The 25,715-nt window shown below is 55.8% G+C and overlaps 13 protein-coding genes across 13 annotated transcripts; 7 read left to right on the plus strand and 6 right to left on the minus strand.

Annotated features, from left to right (window-relative positions):
* Window positions 1-69: 69 nt before the first annotated feature.
* Window positions 70-2,314, minus strand: CCM_06480 (phosphoglycerate mutase family protein; the record flags this gene model as incomplete). Its single annotated transcript, XM_006671621.1, has 6 exons — window positions 70-139; window positions 190-417; window positions 494-771; window positions 1,241-1,331; window positions 1,664-1,886; window positions 2,233-2,314. The coding sequence occupies 6 exons, from the start codon at window positions 2,312-2,314 to the stop codon at window positions 70-72; spliced, it is 972 nt and encodes a 323-aa protein (XP_006671684.1).
* A 670-nt stretch (window positions 2,315-2,984) lies between these two features.
* CCM_06481 (uncharacterized protein) lies at window positions 2,985-3,575 on the minus strand (the record flags this gene model as incomplete). Its single annotated transcript, XM_006671622.1, has 1 exon — window positions 2,985-3,575. The coding sequence occupies one exon, from the start codon at window positions 3,573-3,575 to the stop codon at window positions 2,985-2,987; it is 591 nt and encodes a 196-aa protein (XP_006671685.1).
* Window positions 3,576-4,166: 591 nt separating this feature from the next.
* CCM_06482 (proteinase, putative) lies at window positions 4,167-6,064 on the plus strand (the record flags this gene model as incomplete). The annotated part of the gene is made up of 2 exons (XM_006671623.1): window positions 4,167-5,027; window positions 5,078-6,064. The coding sequence occupies 2 exons, from the start codon at window positions 4,167-4,169 to the stop codon at window positions 6,062-6,064; spliced, it is 1,848 nt and encodes a 615-aa protein (XP_006671686.1).
* A 248-nt stretch (window positions 6,065-6,312) lies between these two features.
* CCM_06483 (FAD dependent oxidoreductase) lies at window positions 6,313-7,581 on the minus strand (the record flags this gene model as incomplete). Its single annotated transcript, XM_006671624.1, has 1 exon — window positions 6,313-7,581. The coding sequence occupies one exon, from the start codon at window positions 7,579-7,581 to the stop codon at window positions 6,313-6,315; it is 1,269 nt and encodes a 422-aa protein (XP_006671687.1).
* A 685-nt stretch (window positions 7,582-8,266) lies between these two features.
* CCM_06484 (dimethylaniline monooxygenase 2) lies at window positions 8,267-10,099 on the plus strand (the record flags this gene model as incomplete). The annotated part of the gene is made up of 6 exons (XM_006671625.1): window positions 8,267-8,306; window positions 8,364-8,492; window positions 8,547-8,575; window positions 8,631-8,941; window positions 9,000-9,126; window positions 9,185-10,099. The coding sequence occupies 6 exons, from the start codon at window positions 8,267-8,269 to the stop codon at window positions 10,097-10,099; spliced, it is 1,551 nt and encodes a 516-aa protein (XP_006671688.1).
* A 114-nt stretch (window positions 10,100-10,213) lies between these two features.
* Window positions 10,214-10,736, minus strand: CCM_06485 (NlpC/P60-like cell-wall peptidase, putative; the record flags this gene model as incomplete). Its single annotated transcript, XM_006671626.1, has 2 exons — window positions 10,214-10,464; window positions 10,523-10,736. 2 exons carry the CDS (start codon window positions 10,734-10,736, stop codon window positions 10,214-10,216), a joined length of 465 nt encoding a protein of 154 aa, XP_006671689.1.
* A 1,532-nt stretch (window positions 10,737-12,268) lies between these two features.
* On the plus strand, window positions 12,269-12,622 carry CCM_06486 (uncharacterized protein; the record flags this gene model as incomplete). Its single annotated transcript, XM_006671627.1, has 2 exons — window positions 12,269-12,391; window positions 12,458-12,622. 2 exons carry the CDS (start codon window positions 12,269-12,271, stop codon window positions 12,620-12,622), a joined length of 288 nt encoding a protein of 95 aa, XP_006671690.1.
* Window positions 12,623-12,832: 210 nt separating this feature from the next.
* On the minus strand, window positions 12,833-14,586 carry CCM_06487 (ubiquitin C-terminal hydrolase; the record flags this gene model as incomplete). The annotated part of the gene is made up of 2 exons (XM_006671628.1): window positions 12,833-14,517; window positions 14,571-14,586. 2 exons carry the CDS (start codon window positions 14,584-14,586, stop codon window positions 12,833-12,835), a joined length of 1,701 nt encoding a protein of 566 aa, XP_006671691.1.
* Window positions 14,587-14,856: 270 nt separating this feature from the next.
* Window positions 14,857-15,932, plus strand: CCM_06488 (ARP2/3 complex 20 kDa subunit; the record flags this gene model as incomplete). Its single annotated transcript, XM_006671629.1, has 5 exons — window positions 14,857-14,861; window positions 14,968-15,244; window positions 15,309-15,635; window positions 15,703-15,828; window positions 15,876-15,932. The coding sequence occupies 5 exons, from the start codon at window positions 14,857-14,859 to the stop codon at window positions 15,930-15,932; spliced, it is 792 nt and encodes a 263-aa protein (XP_006671692.1).
* Window positions 15,933-16,677: 745 nt separating this feature from the next.
* CCM_06489 (RNA recognition, RNP-1) lies at window positions 16,678-18,857 on the plus strand (the record flags this gene model as incomplete). Its single annotated transcript, XM_006671630.1, is given in 6 exon segments — window positions 16,678-16,854; window positions 16,907-17,065; window positions 17,081-17,608; window positions 17,666-18,082; window positions 18,167-18,553; window positions 18,624-18,857. The coding sequence occupies 6 exon segments, from the start codon at window positions 16,678-16,680 to the stop codon at window positions 18,855-18,857; spliced, it is 1,902 nt and encodes a 633-aa protein (XP_006671693.1).
* Window positions 18,858-20,387: 1,530 nt separating this feature from the next.
* On the plus strand, window positions 20,388-20,717 carry CCM_06490 (Barwin-related endoglucanase; the record flags this gene model as incomplete). Its single annotated transcript, XM_006671631.1, has 1 exon — window positions 20,388-20,717. One exon carries the CDS (start codon window positions 20,388-20,390, stop codon window positions 20,715-20,717), a length of 330 nt encoding a protein of 109 aa, XP_006671694.1.
* A 1,162-nt stretch (window positions 20,718-21,879) lies between these two features.
* Window positions 21,880-23,069, plus strand: CCM_06491 (CRAL/TRIO domain protein; the record flags this gene model as incomplete). The annotated part of the gene is made up of 2 exons (XM_006671632.1): window positions 21,880-22,301; window positions 22,358-23,069. The coding sequence occupies 2 exons, from the start codon at window positions 21,880-21,882 to the stop codon at window positions 23,067-23,069; spliced, it is 1,134 nt and encodes a 377-aa protein (XP_006671695.1).
* Window positions 23,070-24,034: 965 nt separating this feature from the next.
* CCM_06492 (uncharacterized protein) lies at window positions 24,035-25,648 on the minus strand (the record flags this gene model as incomplete). The annotated part of the gene is made up of 8 exons (XM_006671633.1): window positions 24,035-24,088; window positions 24,212-24,425; window positions 24,474-24,666; window positions 24,737-24,752; window positions 24,829-24,867; window positions 24,963-25,018; window positions 25,087-25,311; window positions 25,375-25,648. The coding sequence occupies 8 exons, from the start codon at window positions 25,646-25,648 to the stop codon at window positions 24,035-24,037; spliced, it is 1,071 nt and encodes a 356-aa protein (XP_006671696.1).
* Window positions 25,649-25,715: the final 67 nt, after the last annotated feature.

Raw genomic sequence — 25,715 nt, forward strand, 5'->3', positions numbered from 1 at the left:
GCAGGTTTCATTATTCTATTTCTACTGCAAGATCGAGCTTATACTGTACACCCATGTTTCTATGTGCGTTTACTCATCACCAACGACAAAGGCACCACCTAACAGAATGGCGGGTTCCTCAAGACTGTGGTGCTCGTAGCTACAGCCTGGTTAGCCGCTGTGTACTCTCTCGTTGTGGGGTTTGCGTACCTCAATGTGCCAACGCCGCCGGCCTCGAGCAGAAAGATTGGGCCAGCATCTAGCGGACGACCGCTCCAGCGTAGCGCTAGAGCACGTAGAATGTGGCCATGGGCGACAATGAGCACGTTTCCCGTGGCCGCAGGATCCGGATGGGTCCTTTCCAGCACTGGGCGGTGGAACTTTTCGCGGATATTGTGAATCAGCCTATCCAGTCTCTCCGTCACATCCTGCGGGCTCCTGAAGAAAGTGGATGTTAGCTGTATCACAAGGCACGGCAAGGGTGTTTTGATTCGGCAACCAGGGGTAAACTTACTCGCCGCCTGGGCAGCCGTCGTGCCAAATATCCCAGCGGCCCTCGAGGCCCTTGTCGGCGCGGATCTGGCGAATCTCGGGGCTGGTGACGCCCTCATACTCGCCATAGTCCCACTCCCGGATGTCATCGGTGACCTGAACCGCGGCCGCGCAGGAGAAACCCTCGCACGGGTTGTCGCCGTGGGGCTTCCATGGCAGCGTGCCGTCTGGCAGACCCAGATTGAGGAGCTCAAAGGTGCGCTGAGCGCGCTTGCGGGGCGATACGTAGCTGCCCGGAGGCTGTTAGCCTGTCTTCGTCATGGCGTGGTTTGGGGACAGGAAGAAAAAAACAAGAAAATGAGGCCAAGACATATTTTGACGTAGGGGTGCACTCGCTCGTACCGTACCTGACTGCACGGTACCACGGAAGACTGATGAGGAAAGAGAAGACACAGGGAGAAAACCCTTGGACAGCGTCTCAAGATGATCTGATATCTGACGAAAAAGCTGCGAGTGTCCGGCAGTGTCTCGGGTACGAAAACAAAAAGAAGGAAAGGAGGGGAGGGGCACACCGCTGCAGGGGAAAAGGAAGGGAATCGAAAACAGGCCACATGTGCTGCTGTGGCACAGCTGTTGCTGCCAACTTTTGCACGCGCCTTTTTGCAAACAAGAGGGAAACAAGAGGAAGAAGGAAGGCTAACTATCCCCAATGGGTGTAACGTTTTGCTGGTTGCCCTATCCCATGCGGCGGCTGCATGTCTCAGACTACCGTTTCTGCGACTGGGGGTAGGGGAGGAGGATTATTGCAAAGAGGGACGGTCCATGCCGTGTCTCTGATGCGCCGCCGCCGCCGCTGGGGTCTGCAAAGAGAAGAAAGAAGGAGACAAAAAAGAAGGACGAGCCTTGTCACCCGCACGGGGCAGGGTAGACAAAAATGACACACCCCCTCCCTCCCTCCCCTCTTGTCGTCGCACAACAGGATAGGATCAGAGGGCACGGGACATGGGTTTGGTGAAAGGGGGGTGTGTGCAGATTTGCATCTTTTTTTTGAGCGACAGGTTCGGGACAACTTTTGTGTAGCAGTGAATGTTGGTTCTCTTTGCAACGTTTCAAAGAGACACCAATGAAAGCACTGGAGGACAGCGGGCGGGCGCGCGTCTTGTTTGGGGTCAATGATTCTGGCAAAACTCACATGTGGTCGAGCTTGCCGGGCACAATCAGACGGTCCGGACCGACCATGGCTCTGCCGGTCGCCAGCACGCGCTTCTCGCCGTTTGCGGTGAGCGGGATGTCGGTGCGGCCCGTGTGCTTGCCGCTGAGCGACCACTCCGTCTCGCCGTGGCGGACAATGAAGACTTTGGGCGTCGATGGCATTTTTTTCTTTTTGGAGGCAGCGATACGCAAGGGAGGGGGGGCTTTGTCCGCGCGGGCGGGGGATTACTGAACCCTTTTTGAGCGGCTAAAGGTACTGAGAACAAAAGGGCTCTGTAAGAAGGTGAAGAGGAAGAAGACAAAGGCCCCTCTCTGTCTGGGCGTCGCGGGCGGAGAGGAGATCTTTTGTGAGCGATATTCGGCGGGCGCGCGGCATGAAAGGAGATGACTTCAGATCCCGCCAGCTGGGCTTACATAGATCGGGGGGGGCGCTTTGTAAAAGATGATTATTCACTAATGCGGATAACTAGCGGGGGGGAGAGGGGGGGGAAACGGCAACGACGGGGGGGGAGCGCAGGAACTGGCAAATCCACACTCAGGGCCCGGGACCAATGCCGGCGCTAAATGCTCCGGAGCGGCCGGGAGCCAGACTTGGTGGTGTTTCTGCCCGAAGTTGGAGTGTATGAAGCATGGTATAAGCTGTGGTGATTTTTGCAGGATTGTCTTGGTCAGCATGTCTTTCTAGTTACTCTCTTTACGGCCAATAAGCGTGTGATGCGGTTGAAGAAATACCGTAATCTGTGGAATACAAGTATATATAGGGTATTGAGAACGCTGGCGCACGTGTCGCTGAGAGGGTTCATCTACCACTGCAACACTATTCGCACTAGAATTGATCAAATGTTGGAGACAACCACAATGCTACTATCAATATTTAATAAGTATATAAAGAAGAGAATTTGCATGCTACAAGCTACAAGGGTTGCATCGCTCAAGAATGACGTCTTGTCGAAGCCTCGGGTCTCATACCAGTACATAAGCAGCTTCGGCGATTATAGCGGTTGCAGCCCGCCACAGGCAACTGAAGCTGGCCCATGAACATGCCAGGTCTGATCGGGTTTAACAGCGACAGAAAGACAATGTGTCGGACAGAAATAAATTGAATTGTTAAAAAGATATAAAAACAAGAGAGAAGACCCGGGCATGGAAATCAAGGGCGGGCTTCTCCAAATTCCCCAGACCTGACTCCAAGGATGCAGAAAACGCCAGCTTAGGAGAAACACTTATACAGGAAGAAGTAAAACAGCTGTACAACAAGAAAAAAGAGAGAAGAAAAAAGAAGAAAAAAATCGTCCACCCCTTCAGCAAAGTCCCTTGAACAATGTCCCCGTCGACGGCACCGGCCTCCACCGCCCGCCCGGCGCCGTCCCGGCAAAGCAGCAGGCCCCATGATCCGCAAAGCAGCACGCGCCATGATCCGAGAAGCAGCAGGCACCCCTATCCGAAAAGCAGCAGGCATATCTGTCCGAGAAGCAGCACGCATCGCGGTCCGAAAAACAGCAGGCGTCCCGGTCCGAGAAGCAGCAGCCGCCACGCGCCGAGAAGCAGCACGCGCCCGTCGAGCCGCCGTCGTGGCGCGCCCAGTACCCGCTGGCGTCCTTTTCGTCCCACGTCATCTTGGACGGCGGCTGGTAGCCGGCTTGGTCGACGCGGAGTATGCTGGCGGATGAGCGGTGCGTGCTGCTGCTGCTGCTGCGTTCGGAGGCATGGCGGTCGCGGTGCTGCGTGGACGAGGAGCCCGCTTCGTAGGGAGGAGGGAGATCATGCAGCTCGTGCGAGGAACCGTCCTCGGCCTCGCACGGCACGGTCTGGCGATGGCCTGACTGGCTGGATGCCACGGTCCGCGGAGCCTTGCTGTCGGACTGGTCTCCTTTGAAATCAGTGACGACCATGGTGATGTTGAGAAGCGCGTGTCAGGGTTGCTCGAAAGAGAGGAGGAAAAAGAATGATGATTCTGAAAATCTCCAAAAACGCCCCTACCCATTTTCTTTTCATGTCGAATGGCTGATGTGCTAGCTTCCAGTCCCACTCCAACAAGGCTGCGGGAGGCCGCGTCAAGAAACGTCGAGGTGGTGCTAGGGCTGAAGGGTGTTGCGTAATGCCCGTCGCAAGCTGAGTCGTCATGGCGAGAAGACGAGAACCATCTAACAACTATTCGGAAATTAAAGCCACGAATGCATGGGTAAACTGGGCTATTTCGTTGTACAGCTCGAGGCACGAGGCTCTATCTAGAGCGCGATGCATACATGCGCCATCTGGCCACCACTTCCCACCACCTGCGACCAATGAAGCCATTTTTATACCCTCAGTTGACAATCGGGGACCCTGCTAGTGTCAGGCCGTAAATATACAAAGTTCCAAGGCGCCAGCCGCTTACGCGAACCAGTAGCGGGGAACCTTTGCCCTTGCAACGCTACACCATTAGTATTTCCTCTGCACCATGGCCGCAAATCCCATCCATCAACCTTAACAAACACAGTACGATGAAGGCACGCATACACGTTGCCCTGGCCCTGGCCGCCGTGGCGTACGCCTCCCCGGCCGCCACCGACTTCAACTGGACCGCCATCACGCCCAGCCACGACCTCGAGTACCACGCCTGCTACGAGTCCTTGCGCTGCGCGCGCCTGCTGCTGCCGCTCGACTGGCTCAATGCCTCGTCCCCGGCCACAATCGCCCTGGCCATCATCCAGTCCCCCGCCGCCGTGCCCGTGTCGGACCCGACCTACGGCGGGCCCGTGCTCTCCAACCCCGGCGGGCCCGGCGGCTCGGGCGTCGACCACCTGCGGCGCGCCGCCGCCCAGCACCGCGAAATGGTCGACACCCCCGGCCGCAAGCACTTTGAGTACGTCTCCTTTGACCCCCGCGGCATCGGCCGCACCACGCCCCCGATCAACTGCTACCCGGCCGACCGCCTGGCGCGCGCCGCGGCGTCCCTCCAGGCCCGCGGCAGCGGCGGCCTTGGCGGGCCCGCGCCCGCCGCGCTCACATTGAACCTCGGGCTCGTGGGCATGCAGGCCGATCGCTGCGCCGACGCGAATGGGGACTTGCTGCAGTATGTGGGCACGACGAGCGTGGCGCGGGACATGCTGGCCGTGGTCGACAAGATTGCCGCGTACAATAGGAAGCAGACGGCGAACAAGGACGCGGACGCCTATCGCAACGATGCCCAGTTTGAGCTACGCAACGCGGACGCGGACGCGGATGATCTCCCGCGGCTGCAGTATATCGGCTTCTCGTACGGGACTGTTCTGGGCAACTACTTTGCCGCCATGTTCCCGGGCCGCGTCGGCCGTCTGCTCCTCGACGGTGTCGCCGACACCGACGACTATGCGACTGGCGACGTACGTTGGCTCCCTCCCTCCACACCCAATACATTACTAACATAGAATAGGGCTGGCTGGCCAACACCGTCGACACGGATGAGATGGTCGACCGCTTCTTCCGCGGCTGCTACGACGCCGGCGCTGGCACCTGCCCTCTCGTCCGCCCCGGCGACAAGTCCGGCGCCGACATTAGCCGGCGTTTCTGGTCCTGGGTCGCGCAGCTCGACGAGTCGCCCACGCTTGTCACCCAGCGCGACGGCGGCGGCGGCGGCGGCGGCGTCTCTGTGCTGCAGTCGCGCGACCTGCGCGCTCTCCTGCTCAGCGCGCTGTACCGGCCGCTCAGCGGATTCGCGGAGGCGGCCGCGCTCGCCGACCAAGCCATGCGCGGCAACACGAGTGCCCTGTACGACCTCGTGACCTCCACCTCAGGCGGGCCGCTGGCCGACGCCTGCCCCGTCGGCGGCGGCCACCGCAACGACACGGCGGCCGTGATCGGCACGCCCGACGCGCAAATCGCCATCCTGTGCGGCGACGGCGACAGCCTGCTGAACCGCACCGGGGCTTTTTGGCAGGGCTACGTGGCGCGGCAGCGCGCGCAGTCGTCCCTCGCCGGGGCCCTATGGAGCGGTATCCGGCTGTCGTGCGCGCGCTGGCAGGCGCACGCGGCGTGGCCGTTCAAGGGGCCGTTTACGACGCCGGCGGCGTCGCTGAACGCGTCCGCGCCGGAGCCCGGCCGGCCGGCGGCGCCCGTGTTTGTCTTGTCGAACCGCTTCGATCCGGTGACGCCGCTGCGGGCCGCGCGCAAGGTCGCGGGGAGGCACCCGGGCGCGGGCGTGCTCGTGCAGGAGGCCATGGGCCACTGCGTGTTCGGCACGCGTCCGGCGACGGAGTGCACGAGGGACCTGGTGCGCCGGTACTTTGACGAGGGCGTCGTGCCGGCGCGCGAGACGACGTGCGAGGCTGCGTGTCAGCCGTGGAGCAAGTGCGACGAGGCGGGTGCGGCGAGCGTCGAGTATGGGACTCCGCGCTACTTCCAGTTCCCGCTGCATATTTAGATTACAGTATAGCATGTAATTGCCATGATAGGCATTATTCTTAGCGTACTTTTGCGTGTGAGGTATCATGGTAGTATGATGGACTATGGCTTCACGCGGTACCTGCACTTCCTCACTCCAAGCGCCGCACTTGGCCTCCAACCCGACCATGGATGAATGGAGCTGGTTACAAATTTGAGATTAATACTACTATATGCATGATATGAGCGGAGATTGTAATACATGTGGAGAACAGGAGGGAACGCCATTCATGCTTTGGTGCCAACCACCTTGTCTAACTCAGGGTACTGCGGTATCCGAAATGGATCATTTGCTCGCAGAACCACAGTCTGGAGAAGCCTGTCCAGCTTCAACTTGGTCGCCGTCGACAGCAGAAGGTTGACAAAACGCAGCTTCATCTTGCCCTCACAGTACGGCCCACGCGTCACCGTCCTCGGAATGTTCTGTACGATGTCGACATATGGCCGAAACGTCCTCTCGTACGCCTCGAGCGCCGCGGGCAGATTCCCCGGCCGGTGCTTGGCAATCTCGCCCGCGAGCATAGTCGCCCCGATCAACGCCACGCTGGTGCCCATGCCCGTCAGCGGCGTCGGCGAGTAGCCCGCGTCGCCGACCAGCACGACGCGGTTGGCGGACCACACGCTGCTGCGGATCATGTGCGTCGACGAGGCGTAGAAGTCGTCTGCCTTGCGCATGGACGCGACGAGCTCCTCGGCACGCCAGCCGGCGTCCTGGAACAGCTCTGCAAAGAACTGCTTCTGCGCCTCAACGTCTTGTGCCAGCACGCGGTCCAGCTCTGCCGGGTGGCCGCGCACCGCCATGTACACCTGTCCGGCGCCTTCGGCAGGCTCGCGCGTCATCAGCATCCGCTGCCGGGTCGCAATAAACAGCGTCGTCAACTTTTCGGTCTCTTTGATGCGCGGTGTTTTGAAGAAGCACAGGTATACGCCCATGTTGACTGCGTCGTCGGTCGGCTGGCCGGCGCTCTGGAGCAGCATCTTGCGGATGCGCGAGCCCTGCCCGTCGGCGGCAATGAGCAAGTCGTACGTCTCGACCGTGCCATCGGAAAGGGTCACGACGACGCAGTCCTCTCTGTTGTCAAACGCGGCGACGGACAGGCCAAAGCGGTATGTGACGGCGTCCTTGGTGGCGTCGACGAGGACTCGGACCAGATCGTGGCGCATAATCTCATACTCGCTGGTGAAGCCCTGCTTACCGTGCTTGTCCTGCTCAATCTTGGGAAACAGCGCGACGCGCCGGCCCTTGGCATCGACAAACTCGGTGCCGGGCTCGTCAATGACGCGCGTCTTGACCGCGTCGAGGAGACCCATGCGACGCACGGCCTCGACGCCCTCCTTGCGAATGTCAATCTGCAGGCCGTTCTCCCGGATGCCGGGGAAGCGCTCGACAATGGTGCACCGGTGTCCGAGGCGGCTGAGCCAAAAGGCCGTGGCGGGCCCGGCGATGCCGGCTCCGCTGATGAGGATGTTGAGCGATTGGGGGGGTTCAGATGTCATTTTTTGTCTAGTCTTGATGGGGATGCCATTGATAATACAGTCCCCGCAGCCTCTTTATATAGATGTCATGAGAAATCCTCAGGCAAACAGACGTACCTAGTGCCGGACTTTGGCTCTGTCCGCGGACGATTTCTGGACTTGCAGCACCTGCTCCATCACGATGCGACCTCGAAGGTACGCGGGAGCTATATTAGGTAGGGCCCGAGTCGGGATGAGCCGCGATCTGCGCCTCTGACTGAATATTGGATGCACATGTCGGACGCGCATATATTGGGAATAGTGTTGCGTGGCCCGGTCTGGTAGAAATGACGTTGGTGGATTGACGGGCGTTTTGGACGGGCGTTTTGGACGGGCGTAGGAGTGCAAGTTGTACTCTTTTTGAAAATAGTCAGGGCGCAGCAACAAGTTAGCGGATTTTCCGTATTTCCGAAAAGTCAGACATTGATCTGTCCTTTGGCCGTCTTATGTCCAGGATGCAGCTTCGCAAAGGCGCTCGATTAGGCTGCGCTCTCGTAAGTTCGATTGTACCTCGCCAAGCGGTAACGGATATCGAGCACAGTGCTCGGTCATTAAGCCGACCTTGATGGATCAGGCCACTAGCATAAATATCGTTGCGGCTGAAGAGGACGTCTTGCAACCTGCAACAACTTTGAAGTGTTGTGTCACCACTGAAAAACTCGCGAGCATGAGAGATCAAAAGGCCACGGTCGCTGTCGTTGGGCTCGGTACGGTGGAGTCTGCGTTTGAAAGTCGCGTGATCAAATGCTGATGAGATAAAACAGGCGCTGTCGGCCTGGTTACGGTCAAAAATCTCGTGGAAGAAGGATTTGATGTGACTGGCTTCGAATCGAACAACTACATTGGTGGTGTCTGGCACTACACAGAGGAAAACCAGACATCCGTGCTGGAGTGTGAGTAGCACAGTGCGAACTTTGACGCCAATCGGCCCGCTGACTCTGAAGAAGCAACAATTGTGAATATTTCAAAGGAGCGCGTGGGTACATCCCAGACCCTTTCCAGCTGCCAATCTATTCTGACGAAAATCCTAGGGTTGCTTTACCGATTATGCGTTTCCAGACTCGGTTCCTTCGCACGCAAGCGCCAAAGACGTTCAACAGTACCTAGAAAGCTACGCCCAGCATTTCGACCTGGAGAAGCGATTCCGTCTCGGCGTGTCGGTCCAAAAGATCAAACGCGACGAGGCGGACAAGAAATGGGTGGTAGAAATGGCAGACGGCACGTCGGCGCGGTTCGACAAGGTGGTCGTCTCGACAGGGCCGACGTCGCATCCCAATATGCCCAAGATCTCGGGCGTGGAGCGCTTTGCAGGCGATTACATTCACTCGCAAGCGTTCAAGAGGTTAGAATTAGTTTAGGAGACATTTCGGGAGACTATTTGTCGCTAACAAGATCATCAGGCCAGAGCCCTTCAAGGGCAAGCGAGTGTTGCTGATCGGCCTGGGCAACACGACGGCTGACACAGTCGAGGCGCTTCGTGGCCATGCGAGCGAAATCTACATTTCGCACGCCAAGGGTATCTGCATCGTAAGTTGCATCATGTTTTGATGTCTAAAGCTTGCCGCGCAATTGCTCACATCACCAGCTTCCCCGAACAAGCAAAGAAGGCATCCCTTCAGACCACACCCTCACCCTGCGCAAAATCAACTTCCTCGCCGCCATCGACCGCTATGCACCCACCTTTGCCGACTGGATGATCAACAACATGATCACCAAGCTGTCCCGCGCGCGTTTCGCCATGCAGCCCGAGTGGCGGCTCTCGCCCGCCCTGCCGCTCAAATATGGCGGCGTTATCGTCTCCGACAACCTCGTGGCCAACTTCGCCGCCGGCGTCGTCAAGTCCGTGCCCGCCGTCACGTCCATCCTCGACGGCAGCACGGTGCAGCTCAGCGACGGGAGCACCGTCACCGTCGACAGCATCATCTGCTGCACCGGCTACCGCAAGGACTTTGGCCTCGTCGACCGCGCCGTCGACCCGACGCGCGACACGCTGCCGTCCTGGTTCGACCTGCCCGGCGCCTACGGCAAGCCGCTCCCGCGGCTCTACCAGAACATCTTCTCCCTCGACCACCCGGACTCGCTCGCCTTCATGGGCTGCGTCTGGTTCTTCAGCGGGGCGTTCCCGCTGTACGACCTGGCGTCCATGACGGTTGCGCAGGTATGGGCGGGTAAGTCTGCGCTGCCGTCCGTGCCCGCGATGAACGCGGCCGTCGACGCGCACCACCGGGTCGTCTGCGCGCGCGCGCGGCAGGGGCCGACGCCGGGCAGCTGGGTCCGGCAGAGCGCGTGGGAGCCCTGGGCGCACGCCACGGCCGGCACCGGGCTCGTGGAGCACCTTGGCTGGGGCTGGAAGGGCTGGGTGTTTTGGTGGCGGAACCGCGCCGAGTACAAGCTGCTCGTCGACGGCATCTACTCGCCGTTTCTTCTGCGCGTCTTTGACGGCAAGAGGAAGAAGTGGGATGGCGCGCGCGACGCCATTGCGAAGCTCAATCGCAAATAGAGGGCCGCAGCCATTTACCGAGAAGTACATCACAGCAGTTTCTATAAAGTCGATATTTGCGTTTGGAATTTACAATTAGACATGTACATACTCTCTGCCTCTTTGACCCTCTCCCTACCAGAACCGCACTGCATCCGGGCAGATGGACTCGCCGCCGCTCGAGGTCCAGATGGCCTGCTGGCGGACCTTGGTGCCCGTGTGCGCGGCATTGACCATGGTGCCGGCCTTGACAAAGATCCCGACGTGCGCGACGTGGTTCTTGCAGTCGCCGTTGGTGGCCCAGAAGAGCATGTCGCCGGCCTTGGCCTGCGCGCGGGGCAGGTGCTTGCCCATGGACGAGTGGTACTGTTCCTGCGCGGTGCGGGCTTTGGGCTTGATGTTAGTCGGATGTTTGTTCTACTTTCGTTTCATGGCGGCACGCACGGATAGTCTTGCCCTGGGCCTTGCAGACAGAGTACTGGGTCAGGCCGGAGCAGTCGTAGCCGCCCTTGGAAGGACCCTTGCAGCCGCCGCCGCCGTAGACGTAGTCGATGCCAATCTGGCTGTCGGCCGCCTTGACGATGCCGGGGCCGTCACGCTTCTCGGGCGCGGCGAGGGCACCCGCGGCGAGAATCATGCTGACGAGAGTAAATTTCATGGTGAGTGATGGTATGAGATTTTTTTGAACTGTGTAGAGATTTGTCTTGAAAAATATTACGGTCTTTTGTTTGGGAAATATGCGGATGACAACGACCTTTATAGCTGCGAGTCCGTGTAAGTCGGGGCATCGCAAGGCTGACCCGATGTGCACGACCTCTCCTAAAGCTGAATACCTTGCACTCCACTTTCGTCCTCCCTCTATCCAATTCCACGCTTCCTTGAATCGTCCTATTCCTAAGCGAGAAGGTCCGTAACGTCAGCACAACGTCGCACTACCCGCACCCGGCTTTGCATTCTCCTCCCTCTCATATGTATGCAGTTCTAGGCCGCCGCCCGTCCCCCCCCGCGGCACCACACCGATGGTGGATCTCTTGGCCTCTGATCGCAGGGGCAACGGGCGCCGATGCTGGGGTCTTAGTGGCTGCGTCCGGGCGGCGACTCGGGCTTCATTCGGGTAAGCGTTAGGGTAGTGGGTTGCTCAGCCGCACGGGGTCTTCACGCAACTTGTCGTATTGCTCGCCATGGAAGACTTCCATGGATAGTCTGGGGCTGAATGACCAGACGATGAGACTCTGACTGACGGGTTCATTTGATTCATCGCAGATCGTGCATTTCCTTGGCCTTAGCAGCTCGAGCTGAAAATGTACTGACGTTGATCAGTAGTGATACTGTCTTGAGAAGAGAAATGTCATAACTTGCCGGCTGAGAGATTCTGTACCATTCTCTGCAAGTCGAATGTCACAACTAATCCTTAGCCCGTTAACGTATCCGATGAGCAATGGCCGTTATCCGATCTTCAGTACTTTTGTAAGCTGGAGTTAGGCAGGTAGGTATGGTGACAGGCAAATATTGTTCGACTCAAGTCGACAAACGTCCACCACTCAGCTACATAGGTAATAAGTAGCTTACCGAGAATGAGCTCTTTCCTCACAAAGTATTGCAGCCTACCAAAAGCCGGTACTTCTGTACCAGTCCTACTCTTGATACCCCGGGTTCTATCTAACATGACAGGGGTTGTGACTTCTCTGTAACTAGCAAACCTGCTGGGGCATCATCAAAACAGCTTCAGATATGGCAGTTAACCCTATAGAGTCTTCTATTGTCTTTCTTTTTTTCTTTTTTTCTTTCATTCTTCTGTCTCGTAAAATCAAGTCGTGCTACAGCACCTCAGTAGGCAACCAATCGTCAAAGCCGCCACTATAAAGCAGCCATTTACAGTACAGTTACAGTGGTCGACAGCGCCACCACCAAAAGCCTCCAGCAGCTGACTAAAGGCCAAACTCGAGTGCAACGCAACCTCAATCGTTCCAAGCAGATCAAGCAAAGGTATTGCGACCCAACTGTGTACCATCGCGCCACTGTTCAACGATCAAACGTATACATCATCGAACCCGAAAATACAACTGCAACCATATCGAATCATTGGCTACAAGGCGACGACGCGACCACTGCGCAAACTCTTCCCCTCCCGTTGCGCATCGTGCGCACCATCGCCGCCTCGCAAGCCGATTCCCGAAACACAATCACACCATGTCCGGCCCATTACCCAAGCCCAAGCTGCGCGGCGGCCTGATTGCGAGCGCCTTTGGCGCCGTCATCATTGTCGGCGCCCTCACCGGCGCGCAGCTCAAATCCGACCACCAAAAGACCGAGGTACGCCATCCTGCCCGTTCCTATTCGATACAAACATCAAGGGCGAATACTTATTGGAATGCATAGTCAATCAAACACTTTCGGGCCGACGTACCGGCGCAGCAAATAGCGATCCTGCAAGAGCAACGAAAACACCTGCTGTATCAGCGCGCGCAAATCGATCGCAAAATAGAAGTCTTTCAGCAGCGCCTTGTAGAGCGCGAGGAAGAAAAGGTCAAACGAGAAAAATAAACTCGATTATTTGCTGTTGAAACGAACCCGAACGCGGAGCTGTTGCCACCGCGCGCTGTAGTTGATTGAGCTGCATGATACCCCCGATAGACTTGTACATTACCTGCATAGACGAAAATACACACCTAGCGAAATGGCCGCATTAATCATGATCCATGTTCATTCAGACAACTCCTATTCCATAAACCGCTTTTGTATTTATTTGCCCCCCTACTGTCCCTCAATGTCGGGCAGATCAATCGCCTTGTACAGCAGAATCAGGGCCGAGTGGGATTCGCCGCCACCTGATAGCCCCTCCACCTTGTCTACCGTCACTTCCGATACCTTGTCATCGTTGAACCACCACCAATTGCCGTCCTCTTCACCCTTAACGCCGGTCTTGGGATCGATGGGCGCAGTCTTCTTGACGTACGCAGTGTAGTGGCCGCTGTCGGCGCTGGCACCTTGATGCGTGACGACACCACGGAGCTCGTACAGTCCAGATTGGTTAGCACCATCGTCACTACGTAGCTCAGTGTTAATAAGCGCGCCCAGCTCCTTCTTAGCGCTCAAGAGAGCAGCAGCTTGCTCAGCCTCCACCTCAGCATCCGTCTTGTATGTCTCGCCCATTTCGGTATCACCGTCAGTCGACTTTGCTAGCTTTTCGCCACTTCTCTGCTTCTTCTCAGCTTCCGCCTTCTCCTTCTCCTTCAGCTCTCTCTCGCTGGGCAGACCAGCACCGCCGGCAATGTCATCAGTGTTATGGCTCTTCTTGCGTCGCTTGCGCGCACGCTCGATATCTTCTTCGTCCTTGCGTACTTCGCGGACCTTGTCTCGGATAGGTATAAGAGCCCCCCTCAGCTCGTCTGAACAGAATTCAACAATGTCAAGCTCCAGGGGAAACGTGACTTTGCGCATGATCTTGGCCTTTTTCCCGGTCTCGCGTTTCCAGAAGAAGCGCACAAAGTGAACGGTGAGGTATTTCGGAGCTCGTGAAATATCGTACTTCTTTGTGTATTTCGCATCTCGGTTGAGTACTTCCGACTTCTTCTCAATCTTCTCGCTAAGAGCAGCTAGGATGCCGTCGCGAAGGTGATTTGTCTGGGCGTCAATGTGGCAGTTGAGCTTGGAGAAGTGGTATTTGGAGACAATGGCCTTCTCTCCCGCATTGATGGCCTCATCTTCATCGGGAGCCATGTATGAGGTGAATTCGCCGCTCATGTACTTTTGAACAAACGAGATGTTGGGACCGCCCTTTTGTTTGATCTGGACCTTTTCGCCGAGCTGCTGGACAATCTGCGACCAAGCTTCCTCCGCATCTTGCTGTGCATAGGCATTGCTGGGTTTCACCTTTTCAGCAAACTGCGGAAAGACGACACGCAGGGCATTCAGAAAATTCATGGGCGGGATAGAATCTTGTGTGGCGCTCATCTTCTTGTAGAGTCCAGCCAGCTGCGAGGCCAGATCCATTTGCGACATCCCAGCCATGGGGCCCGTCGAATCACTTCCCCTGTAGTCCGCAAGAGCAGTTTGTAGTTCGGGGATGGCGCGCAGAGTCTGGAGGGTCGAGTTGAGGTAGCAGGTGTTGCCCAGGTTCATCAGACCAGCGGGTGTGGCGCCAACCTGCTGAGCCTTTTCGGCCTCTGTCATATCTTCGACAAATTTGACCTGCTCCTTGGGTCGCACAAGCTCACCAGAGCCGCCGCTGGGCGTGCCCATGACCATCAAGACCTGATTGGGCTTGAGGCCGACCACGCTCATGTCGGCGTCATCCTTGAGCTGGCCACCCTTGACCAGGATCTTTTGCCGTTCGGGTTCGACATTCGTCAACGAATAGATTTGGAGCTTGAAGTCGAGACCCGTGGTCTCGGTGTCGACGTCGACATCGTACTTTTTTCCCTGGTGCTTGGCGACCACTGTTCCCATCAGCAATTGTTTTGAACACGCCGGGAATGGCGGGGTAACGAACCAGGAATGATTGCCATGATGGCGAATGACTTTGTGTATGTAGAGGCAATTCCAACGCCTAAATTTTACTAAAAAGACACGCGTAGAGCAAAGGGCAGAAGAGATGTACAATGACGGCAGGAAAGGTGATGGAAGAGAGTTGGCGGTTTGGCTTCGAACATGGGTGGAGACGGACTGAAGAGTTGAGTGTGCGTCACGGCTGGTACCTGATTTATTACAGCGTCATAGGCGCGGTACGCTGTACAAGCGTCTGGTTACTACTACGTAGTTACAAACAGAACACCACAATGTTGTATTTCTGGACGGAACGACGGGGTTTTTCCCTTGAATATCTTTCCCGTAAAATCATCACATATTACTCTTCGGTGCCTCTTCTAACTTTCCTTCATTTGGTCCAGTATTTCCAACCTCATTCCAGTTGCTTTCCAGTGGTTGCCCAGCACGATTCAGTGGAGTCTCCAGTTGGTGAATGCGCCACACGCCGCCTGCACGCGCCACAATGCTCACGTGACACATACGTCGTTTCCTGGCTCAGCCCCACCAACACGTCAGGTCGTGAGCTCCAATGTGAACCCCGCCGTCGCAGCCAGCCGCAGTGACACTAGGCAACGTAACAAGCAGCAGCACCACTATCATCACGAGCGCCCAGCTGCGGCTTCCCCTTCTCTAGCCATGGTGAGTGCGCGCAACTACTATTCGCCATGAATCATCATTTGGGCTGACCAGTGGCGGGCGACAGTCTCAATCCCTCCGTCCCTACCTCCAGTGCGTCCGTAGCAGCTTGACGGCCGCCCTGACGCTCTCCAACTTTGCCTCGCAGACGGCCGAGCGACACAATGTCCCTGAAATCGAAGCCCAGTCGTCACCCGAGGTTCTCCTAACGCCACTAACGGTTGCGCGCAACGAAAACGAGCGAGTCCTCATCGAGCCCAGCATCAACTCCATCAGAATAAGCATCAAGATCAAGCAGGCCGACGAGATTGAGCACATCCTTGTACACAAGTTTACCCGATTCCTGACGCAACGAGCCGAGTCCTTTTTTATCCTGCGAAGAAAGCCGATTAAGGTACATAGGTGCCGCCCCAGGCCGATCCTCCCGGCGCCGGCGTGACTATTGACTAATCGTTATCCAGGGCTATGATATTTCTTTCTTAATAACCAACTTCCACACGGACGAGATGCTGAAGCACAAGCTGGTTGATTTCATCATTCAATTCATGGAGGATGTTGATAAGGAGATTTCCGAGATGAAACTCTTTGTATGTATTAGAACCAACATACGGGGTAATATACTAACAATTGGCAGCTGAACGCCAGAGCGCGTTTTGTGGCAGAGTCTTTCCTAACACCGGTGCGTATCTAATAACTGCGACTCCCAAGGACTTTGCTGACTGTTCCGCTGTCAGTTTAATTGAGGCGACACAAAATTATATCCAAGGTAGGAAAATAAGCCCATCGGGTCGAGGATGCAAGGCGGCTGGGCTTGCCCATGCCAGCTCTAGATGCATACAGCTACAAACCAAGTAGCAAATGACACAATTTACAATAGTCCATGGTGTGCGATATCGGTATGCGAGAGATTTCCAAAGTGAAAAGTGAAAGGAAAACATACAAGTATTGTCCTTCTTCGACAATAAGCCGGATGGCTGGGACCCGCCACATTCTCACTTGCGCTGGCGATGTCGGCGGCTGTCTTGACGTCTCCAGCAAACGGAGACCAGCTTCACACCATGCACCTTAATGAACGTGTCAGCCGGCTAGATCCACACTAGCAAGCTCATATATTTCTTGTTCCTCAACCTTCTTCCTTTCTTCCCCTATCCAACGTTCTCCTTCAACTATCTCAATCTCCAGTCGCTTGGCTTGAATTGACGCCAAGCCATTCGACCCCCTCAACCGCGTTTGTTCCTGTGCAAAACTCTACTCTATCTCAACAACAAATCCTCTCGCGCACCTGATTATCTTATCATTCACTCGCACTTTGCACCATTGGCCCTCCCATTATTTATTCATCTACAACGAGCCTCGCTGCGCCATGTAAGTGCCCCAACCTCTACTCTTCTCCGTCTTGTTTATTACCTTGCTGATTTCCGCGGCAGCGCTTCAAAATGGCCTCTACAAGCCACTCGCTCTTGAAGCTTTTCACAACCGGCTCTGATATCTCGCAGAGGACCTTTGACCCTTCGCTCCCCTCGCCTCCCGACTCTCACCTTGCCTGCTCGTCCCACAGCCACTCTGCCTCTTCCAGCAGCATGATGCAAAGCAGGCTCAATCCGGAATCCGCAGTCTGGACTCCGTCCGGTTGGGGCGACCTCTCTCCCGCTCACTCCAAGGTAGAGCGTCCAGACGACCGAGCCTCTTCAGAATGCTAACCTGTCAAAGGGCACCACCACGACCGCTCCAACAGACTCTGACCTGTCGGCCAGCTTCACCTCGAGCAACGATCTTGCACATGAGCTTCTATCTCAGGCCATCGCCCAAGGCTCCGTCTCCTCGGTCGGGACGCCATAGAATGGCACTCCGGCCAAGGGTTACGGCGATGAGCCGCGCAGTGGGGACCAGAAATTCTCTGGACACACATTCATGGCATCGCCTGAACCAGTATACCCCCGCCACTACCACATCCGTGGTATAAGCAGCGTCTCTGGCTCCATGCCGACTTCGGGTCGCATGACGGAGCCAAGAAACTATGCGCCACGCACGTCCGGCCGGCCCATGTCCAGCGAGCCACCCCCAAAGTTCAACTTGGAGCTGCCCACGCTGACCCAAAATGACCCCGAGGTGCTGCCAACCTCCGAGACTTCCGATTACCAACTCGGCGCTCTGGTGCAGCAGACTCTCCCTACCCAGCAGAGCCTCACTGTGTACCAGCCACCGGCAGCGGCCTTCGATGGCCGCTCAGAGAAGCTCAAGGCGCTGACGAACCCGGCCTGGGGCAACGCCAAGCTCGCTGCCGTCCTCGACCCGAGCAACATGCCGTTCGTCGAGGGGGCCAAGCAGGCCACGGCCAAGAACAACGGTGTGGTCCGCCTTGGTAACGTATGTGCAAACTGGACAACACTTTCTTGTCACTCACATGCTGAACTGACTGTGCAGATTCCTTTTTCGACCAAGCGCTCCGAGGTGATTGCGTTTCTCGGCCGCAACTCCAAGATCCTCAATGACGCTGAGGAGCCCGTCCACATCATCATGGACAAGGTCACCAGCAAGACCATGGACGCCTACGTCGAGTTCATGACGCTCGAGGATGCCATGCGTGCCGTGGAGAAACACTCACAGAACCAGCTCTCCGGCCGGCCCACGCGTCTAGGAGACCGCCCCGTAGACGTGCAGCTCTCCAGCCAGGCGAGCCTCATGAAGGATTTATTTCCCATCGCGGCCGGTATCGTCTGGAAGGGCGTGACGCCAGAGATCCAGCCGTTCAGACCCAATGAGCCGTGGTCGAATTTTAAAGGGTTTATCTCCGCCGAGGAGATGATCATGCTCGTCAAGCATGTCGAGGTTCCCCACCGAGTATGTTCCTTCTCTGCCCTCTCATCACCATCCTGTTCCTGTAACTGTCCACTGACCTGAGCCTCTCTTTTCCCCTAACCTCAGTCTCCTTTTTCCAAGGAGTGCCCGCAGCGCCCTTACGAGTGCCTCATCAGCACGCTGCGCAAGTTTCCTTGGTACATGACGGACTGCATCACGGTGAGCCAGCGCGGCGCCATGTTCCAGGCCACGCGGGACCTGCTGCAGCTGCTCCTCAAGAGCCTGGACAAGGGCAGCGACCCCGTCAACCTTAACAAGCAGCTTCTACGCCGCGTGACCAGGGCGGCCATGGAGTGCCCCGGCTTCACCACGCTCATGAAGGATGACGTGGCCTGGATCGCCGGCATGTCGGACGCTGAGCAGCGCAGCTACGGCCAGCCTCGGTTCGCGAGCAGCTGGCGCCACCAGTACGCGCTGGTCCCCAAGCCCGGTATGCCGCTGGACGTGGTCGAGGTATGCCTTCTTAAATAATCCCCCGCCCTACCCCTTTGCCACGACGGATGAGCTGACAGCGAGACTTCAGTGGTACATTGAGGCAATTCGGAACCAAACGATGCGTGACGTGTTTGCGCGTACCGCCCCTGGGGAGCGCCGCGCCATCCAGGATAAGGCACAAGCCACCGACGGTTACTGGGGTTACTTTTGGGCTGAGCTCAACTACCCGACCGGTGCCGAATTTGACGCCATGACGCTGTCGTACGCTGCGCAGCTTGAATTTGCGGTCATGGAGGCTATTCTTGCTCGCTCCTTTGGTTGAGTATCTTTTTGTGTTCTTTTTCTTTTGTTGACACTCGGGAAAAATCAAGTGGCTATTAAACAGCGGCGTTTTCTCTTCTTCTTCTTTTCTATATGCTGTTCACTTTGGAGGAAGTCTCCCTTTTTTTCGATGGATTATTTTTGAAGTAGGTGTTTTGGGAACTAACTTGACAAGTTGGTTTTTTGGGTTGCCCTTTTTGGCTGGACTGGACGCTGGCACATGGGGAATGGGAACATGGGAGGCAAAAAAGAAATGAACTTGGCCGATATTTTGTTTGTCACCTTCTTCTTCATTTTCGTTATTCTTCCTATCTAGTCGACTTAGCTTTATTCGGTTCGTTGATGATCTTGTTCCTTGTTCAAGTTTGCAATCGCGCGGCGCTTATACTTGAGGTTAGGTGGAGGCCGCCTAACATGACATTAGCAAAGAACTATGCACTCGCACTTACTATCTGAATTTTCTACCGCAAAAAAGTAACTACCGTGATACCGAAGGCACGGTTTGTGAGGGCATGACAATGAGACGCCCGGGAGTCGGGTTGCTGCCTACCTACCTAGGCAGATAGGTAGGTCAAAGTCTCAAGCGTAGGGTAGGTAATCGGCAAGGGCCACCGGATACCATTAACATGACCCAGCGTCTCAAAGAAAACATTTGCGCAGGATGTTGTTGAAAGAAATGCAATTTGAGTTCTACTTTTCATCGTAAACAAGCGAAAGGATCGGCCTCAATTTCCTGGATTGTCCAAAGTAGGAATGACATGGCGCGAGATTTGGACCGCAGAGTGGCCCGAATGCAACACACACCGGCAGAGGTTCCGCTAGCCAGCAAACAAGAAACGGGAAGCATAATTTCTTTTAACAGAGACAAACGTAACACATAAACAGTTTCATGGACTTGTCTATAATCGATATTACAACCCAAGTTGCCAAGGTACAAATGTCGGAGGCAGGTCGGCGCAATCTGAGCCTGTTACTTGATGATCTCGGTGGGGCAGAAGATCACAGCTAATTGCTGGAAACGGTCTTCGCTTCCAGAAAGCAGAAATTGGAACAGGCAGAGCGTCAACCACAGTCGGTAACAAACCGGCTTGAGACTGCATTTCGCAATCTACATATATTTCCGTGCGCACTTTGCAACCTAAGGCGGGTATGATTGCGGTTGTTGCCTGCCATGTGCTACTGAACGGCGCTGACTGGCGGGGTGGAAGTCGACGCCTGGCTCGACGGACAACAGATCCCAGAAACAGGCGAGGTAACTAATGATACCATTCGATATCTGCGCCCAGTACCCTTAAAATAAAATGGCTCATCTTGGCGACCACATTACGGTTTCTGGTAAACAGATGTCGCATCGTGCCCTTCTTCTTGCCAAGCAATGAGAATGACAGTAGTCCGTAGGGTCGAAGCTTTCGCGCCAGGTTCTGATCAAGTATAAAGAGTCATCACCTTCACGTTTGAAGAACATCCACCTTGCTCATCACTGGCAGCTTATTCGCAGCACGCACAGCTCTTCAGCCAACGAAACTTGAAGATGCACTTCACCGTCTTCGCCGTCTTCGCCGCCGCCGTCGTCCATGCCGGCCATGCCACCTACTTTGAGCCCAACGGAAACGCGGGTGCCTGCGGTTGGGACATCAGCAACGACGTCTGGGCTGTTGCCCTCCCTCCCCAGGCTTGGGACAATGGTGCTCACTGCGGCAAGGGCATCAAGATCAAGAGCAACGGCAAGACGCTGGACGGCTACATTGCCGACCTCTGCGCCGAGGGCTGCGCTTCCGACCAGGTCGACCTCACCCGCGGCTTCTTCCAGCAGTTTTCTCCCCTCTCCGCGGGTAAAATTGTTGTCGACTGGTCGTACTAAGACGCCCACCATCGCGGGGCCGCGTTGTCGGGTGAAAGCCGAGACCAATGAAGGGCATTAATCGGGATGGGGTCATTCTTATCTCGCGGTGGACGATGGGGAGTTTTATATATAAACCATGGTACTCCGCACATATTGAATATATTTTGTTTCGCCATGTTTGATCGACGCCGCGTGTGGATGTTTATATGGGGAGTTTCTCTCGTAAAATTGAGTGAAAGGGGTATTCTCGATGCTCCTATTACGTCTTGATTAGCAAAAACCAGCCTCGATGTATCATGCCCATCCCTCCGTCTCCTGTATTCCCGAGCCAAATAACTGGCAAAGAGCGGTGTTTGTCAGCCTAGCCACGTTTCTATCTGGAGCTCTTGTATGGACTTCGTCTGAAGTGGACAGGGAACGAACATAGATCGGCAAAGGCGCGGCACCCAATAGATGGTCCATGGACGAACAACAACGGGTTCTGAATGGCGGCCGATGCTGGAGCAACATTCACTCGAGCCTTTTTTTACTGGGGCGGACCGCGCCAGCTGGCAGATTAGCCGTTGCAATATCGGCCGCGAGAATGGGTCTTGTACCTGAAAGTACCCTCTCTAGCGTGGTGCGAGCCTGCAAGCCCCTGAAGAACTCCACTAGAGCCTGAGAAGCTTGGGCCAGTCCGCCCACAGCGGCTGCAGCTCGGCCGCTTGGCCAGTGCTGCCGGGACCCCACTGTCTCTGTTTGTAGCCTATGTAACTACCTCTCTTCAGGTACCCAGAAACGGTGCGTGGCACTCGCAGCAGCCAGTCGACATTGAATTGGTTGCACACCCTGAAACGTTTGCGATCCGTCCCTTGTTTGCAATGAAAATTTCTTTTCCTCGAATTAGATTTCTGCAGTCTTCTATTGTTCGGCTGGAATACAAAACTGGTCTGACCTTTCTACATTTCACCGCCGCGTTTCTCGGCCAGCCGCCTCCCTTCTTCATCAGATTATACTCAGTATCCCTACCTACGGAGTAGTCACATCCCGGCTCCACCATAGCTGTCTTTGACCAGGTCCCTGTCTGTTTTGTTGGCTGGCTTTTTCTCTCCTCTCCTCGCACTCGGACTTGCTCGGAGCATCTTCATCCCTCATTCTTCTTTCTCTTCCCACGTCAAATCCCATCCGATATCCATTCACCATGTCCGCCGAAGCTCCTCCCGCGGCCACCACCACCACCACGGCCGAGGCGCCCAAGACGCCTCTCGCCAGGCTCACGGCGCGCCTCGCCGAAATCACAACCAAGGTCGAATACGATGAGATGTGGGGCGTCGAGCTGGACGGATCGTCCGACAACATCCCCAGCCAGGTCGTTTTGCAAAAGTTTCTGCGCGCCAACAACAATGACGCCGCCGCCGCCGAGAAGCAGCTCGCGTCGGCCCTCGAGTGGCGCAAAAAGGTGCAGCCCGCCAAACTCGTCGACCAGCACTTTGACAAGAGCAAGTTTGCCGACCTGGGCTACGTGACGGTCCACAAGGACGACGCAGGCAAGGAGACGGTTGCCACTTGGAACATTTACGGTGCCGTCAAGGATAACAAGGCCACTTTTGGCAATGTTGAAGAGTATGTCCTAGTACACGCCACGTTGCCCTAGTGCACGCATCGCTAACGCCAGCTAGGTTTATCAAGTGGCGTGCTGCTCTTATGGAGCTCAGCGTCCAGAAGCTCAAGCTCAACGAGGTCAAGGAGCTCATCCCCGACGGCGGCGAGGACCCCTACCAGATGATCCAGACTCACGACTACCTCAATGTCAGCTTTTTCCGCATGGACCCTGCTGTCAAAGCCGCCAGCAAGGAGACCATCCAGACATTTTCCATGGCCTACCCCGAGCTCCTCGCCCACAAGTTTTTTGTCAACGTCCCTTTCATCATGGGCTGGATGTTTGGCGCCATGAAGCTCTTCCTCGCCCCCGCCACCCTCCGCAAGTTCCACCCCATGACCTCAGGCACCTCCCTCGCCGCCGAGCTGCCGGCCGTTGCCGCCACGCTCCCCAGCGAGTATGGCGGCAAGGGCCCGAGTGTCAAGGAGGTCGGCCAGCAGCTGGCGTTGGTCGACGCCGCGCCGAACGCCGACAAGACCGAGCCGGCCAAGGCGGAGGAGCCTACTCCCACCGCTGCGGCCCCTGCGGCGACGGCCGAGGACAAACTCGTGGCTGAGCCTTCTCCTGCTGCCGCGGAAAAGACGGAGGCTGCTACGAAGGCTGAGGAGGCTGCCCCAATTGTTGCGGCTGTCCCGGAGGCTGCTGCTGCTCCCGAAGTCGTTGCTGGCCCCGAGATTGTTGTTGCCCCCGAGGTTGTCGCTGAATCTGTTGCTGAAAAGACTGCTGCTTAAATTTGATTTGATACCAACTTGATGGTGATTTATCCTGGAGAATGTCGCGGAATGAGCGAAATACAAATGATACCTAGATTAGATTACTTTGAGATATCGCACAGTCTTGTGTGATTTAGCAGCAATAATACCCATGTTTCCGACTTTGACTCGCGACTCGCCTCAGCTCGCCAGTGCTGGTCAAAAAAGATTCGCTCTGTGTTTCAGCGTAGTTCAGTTACGGTACCCGTACGTGGAACTCAAAGCCTCGGGGCACCAAGCACTTGTGCCTCACCAGTACTCGCAAGTGTTGGTCCCCTTTCCCCATTGGCCTCATTTTCAAGCGCGTGTGAGTATGATAGAGATCTAGTGAGCGGGCGAGCTCAACAGTATCTTGCTTATCCTTGCTCGGGTGTCCGCAGGTCCGCATTCGATGACTTACAGCCCACCCCCTCCAGAGCACAACGGCCGCGTGTCGGCTCTTCACTTTACAATTTGCGAGGGGTGGAAACTCACAACTTTACAACTATAAGACTTGGCGCGGAGAGAGCGTTTAGTCCTCATTCTGTTTGTTCCGAGTCTTCGAATGAGACTCTGCAAATTTTCGACGGACGCCACTACGGTCGGTCAGAACAGAAAGATTCGGATATGTTGTGGAGCGATTCATGGCTGGATGTAGATGAATAGGATCTTTTTTTCGGGGAAGCTAGTTGTAGAGCCATCATGCGATATATGTGCATGAATCCCTGCATGTGTAAGTTTGGTTTCTCTCTTGAGCTCTGATTACCGAAGTCACTGCAGGCTTGTTTCTACTATGGCAATTATTCAATCTCCCAAGGCGCGATCTTGCGTAGAGACCGAATCCGTGACTGCGACAAACAGCGCAACGATGACCCTAGAGCGAATATGTCCTCGAAGTAGGGTTAGTTCTTGATGCATCGTGTCATCTTTGGCGAGGGTTCATAGGCAATGTCAATCTCAGGGTCCTAGTATTGGCCCACCTCGACAATGTCAGCCTCACTTTCATCAACAATGGCTAGCTGCAGAAAATGCCCAGCTTGTTAAGAGACAGAGGCTTCGGCACTGCCCCTTCTGCCTTCCTAGAGTTTTAGATTTCTCAACGAGTTCGGCACATGACATTTGAGCCTCACGACTGCGGTTACGGCGAGAGCACCCGCGCCTGACAACAAAGTTTCTCCGTAGATGTGGGACCCAGGAGACCATAGCAGCAATATCGCGTCGGGCGTCTTGCCTCTTTCCGAGGAGCGAGATGAAAGCAACTGGAACATGGACGCGAGGCTGGAAGTGTGGCGTTGTTGATGCACAGAAGTGCTGTGGAGCTGGCCAAGTATGCTGTTGTTGAGGCCCAATCGTTGGCTGCACCATCAAAGTCCGGAACAGAGCCGCAGTACTATCCCGATTGACCGGTTGAGCAAGTTTGGCGTAATGATGACGAGATGGTTGCGGTCACCACCAAATTGGAGCTCGCGCATAGCAATCCATGATACCAAATACCATCGCATACTATGGCAAGTGGTTAGCTTTAGGGTTGATGGTGTGCAAGACTCGTCCGGGGCACGCCGAGAATTCTGGCCTCGGAGGAGGAAGTTGATCCCAGCTGTGGGAATCAGGTGCTGGCTTTTTCGTGTGTTCAAAGATTTAGAAGGCGTTTTTGAACTCGAACAAACCGCCACATTTTGATACCTGAGACGGAGTGGACTGTCTGGGCCAAGAGGAGGAAAGTGGCAATGGGCACGATGTACCGCCATCAACCAAGCACGCCACACAGAATCATGGCATATTCTGTCTTCTCGTCATACTAGACAGACGCGTCATTTTCTATTGAAGAATACCGGAGATTAGTTAAAACGAAGCGAAGTTTCGCTGCAGCCTACCTGATGAGCGTGTAAATACATGCTCGACTTGTCGGTCGATCTGGGGAATCGCCTCAAAATACCACAGGTCCCCGTCTGAAGTGTTCAATTGCTGCGGTATACCGGGAGCACGGGTTATCTTGGAATTCTGAAAATGTGGTGACACGAGTTCTGGTTCCAGCCGGGGCTACCCGTGCCTGGAAGCCTAGGCAGGTAGTTAGTTGTAAGCGCCTTTGTGACGCTGGACTGTCCAACATGATGCTTGCCCGCCCGAGCTGCATGGAGGCCCCGGCAGTACCACAGAGTGATGATGCCGCCGGTAGTAATGTGATTTGATCCGTGATACCGTCCCATCACCTCCCCTGGTGCAGGCACCGAGTTACTCGGCGCTGTCTCGAGCGGAGTACATTTAGCTGGGAGACCGGGCGCGAGTCATCACAACCGAGAAATACATGCGGCAAGGGCGGTTTGCCGGATAACGGCGTAGCCACGCAGAGGTGGCTTTGAAAGCTGCGAAACAAGCTTCACACCGACTTGTCCTGTTTTATTCCCTCCTAGAGATGGATTTTTGAGCGAGTGTTGCGGACGATGGTGCTCGTCGTGGGACGGAGCTGTGTCAGCACCTGAACTAGCAAAGACACAGCGCCAGAGGGCCCTCGCGGCAATTTTTGAGGGCCAGGCAAAGTCTCCAAGTTTCGTGCATCGCCGCAGACTCGAAATCGGCATCGTCAAGGGCACGGGTGGCGCACAGGGTTTGAGTTACAAGGCAAGATGGCAGGTCGAGGAGGACATG

The sequence above is a fragment of the Cordyceps militaris genome (genome assembly GCF_000225605.1).
Source record: "Cordyceps militaris CM01 unplaced genomic scaffold CCM_S00005, whole genome shotgun sequence".
NCBI classification, from domain to species: Eukaryota; Fungi; Ascomycota; class Sordariomycetes; order Hypocreales; family Cordycipitaceae; genus Cordyceps; species Cordyceps militaris.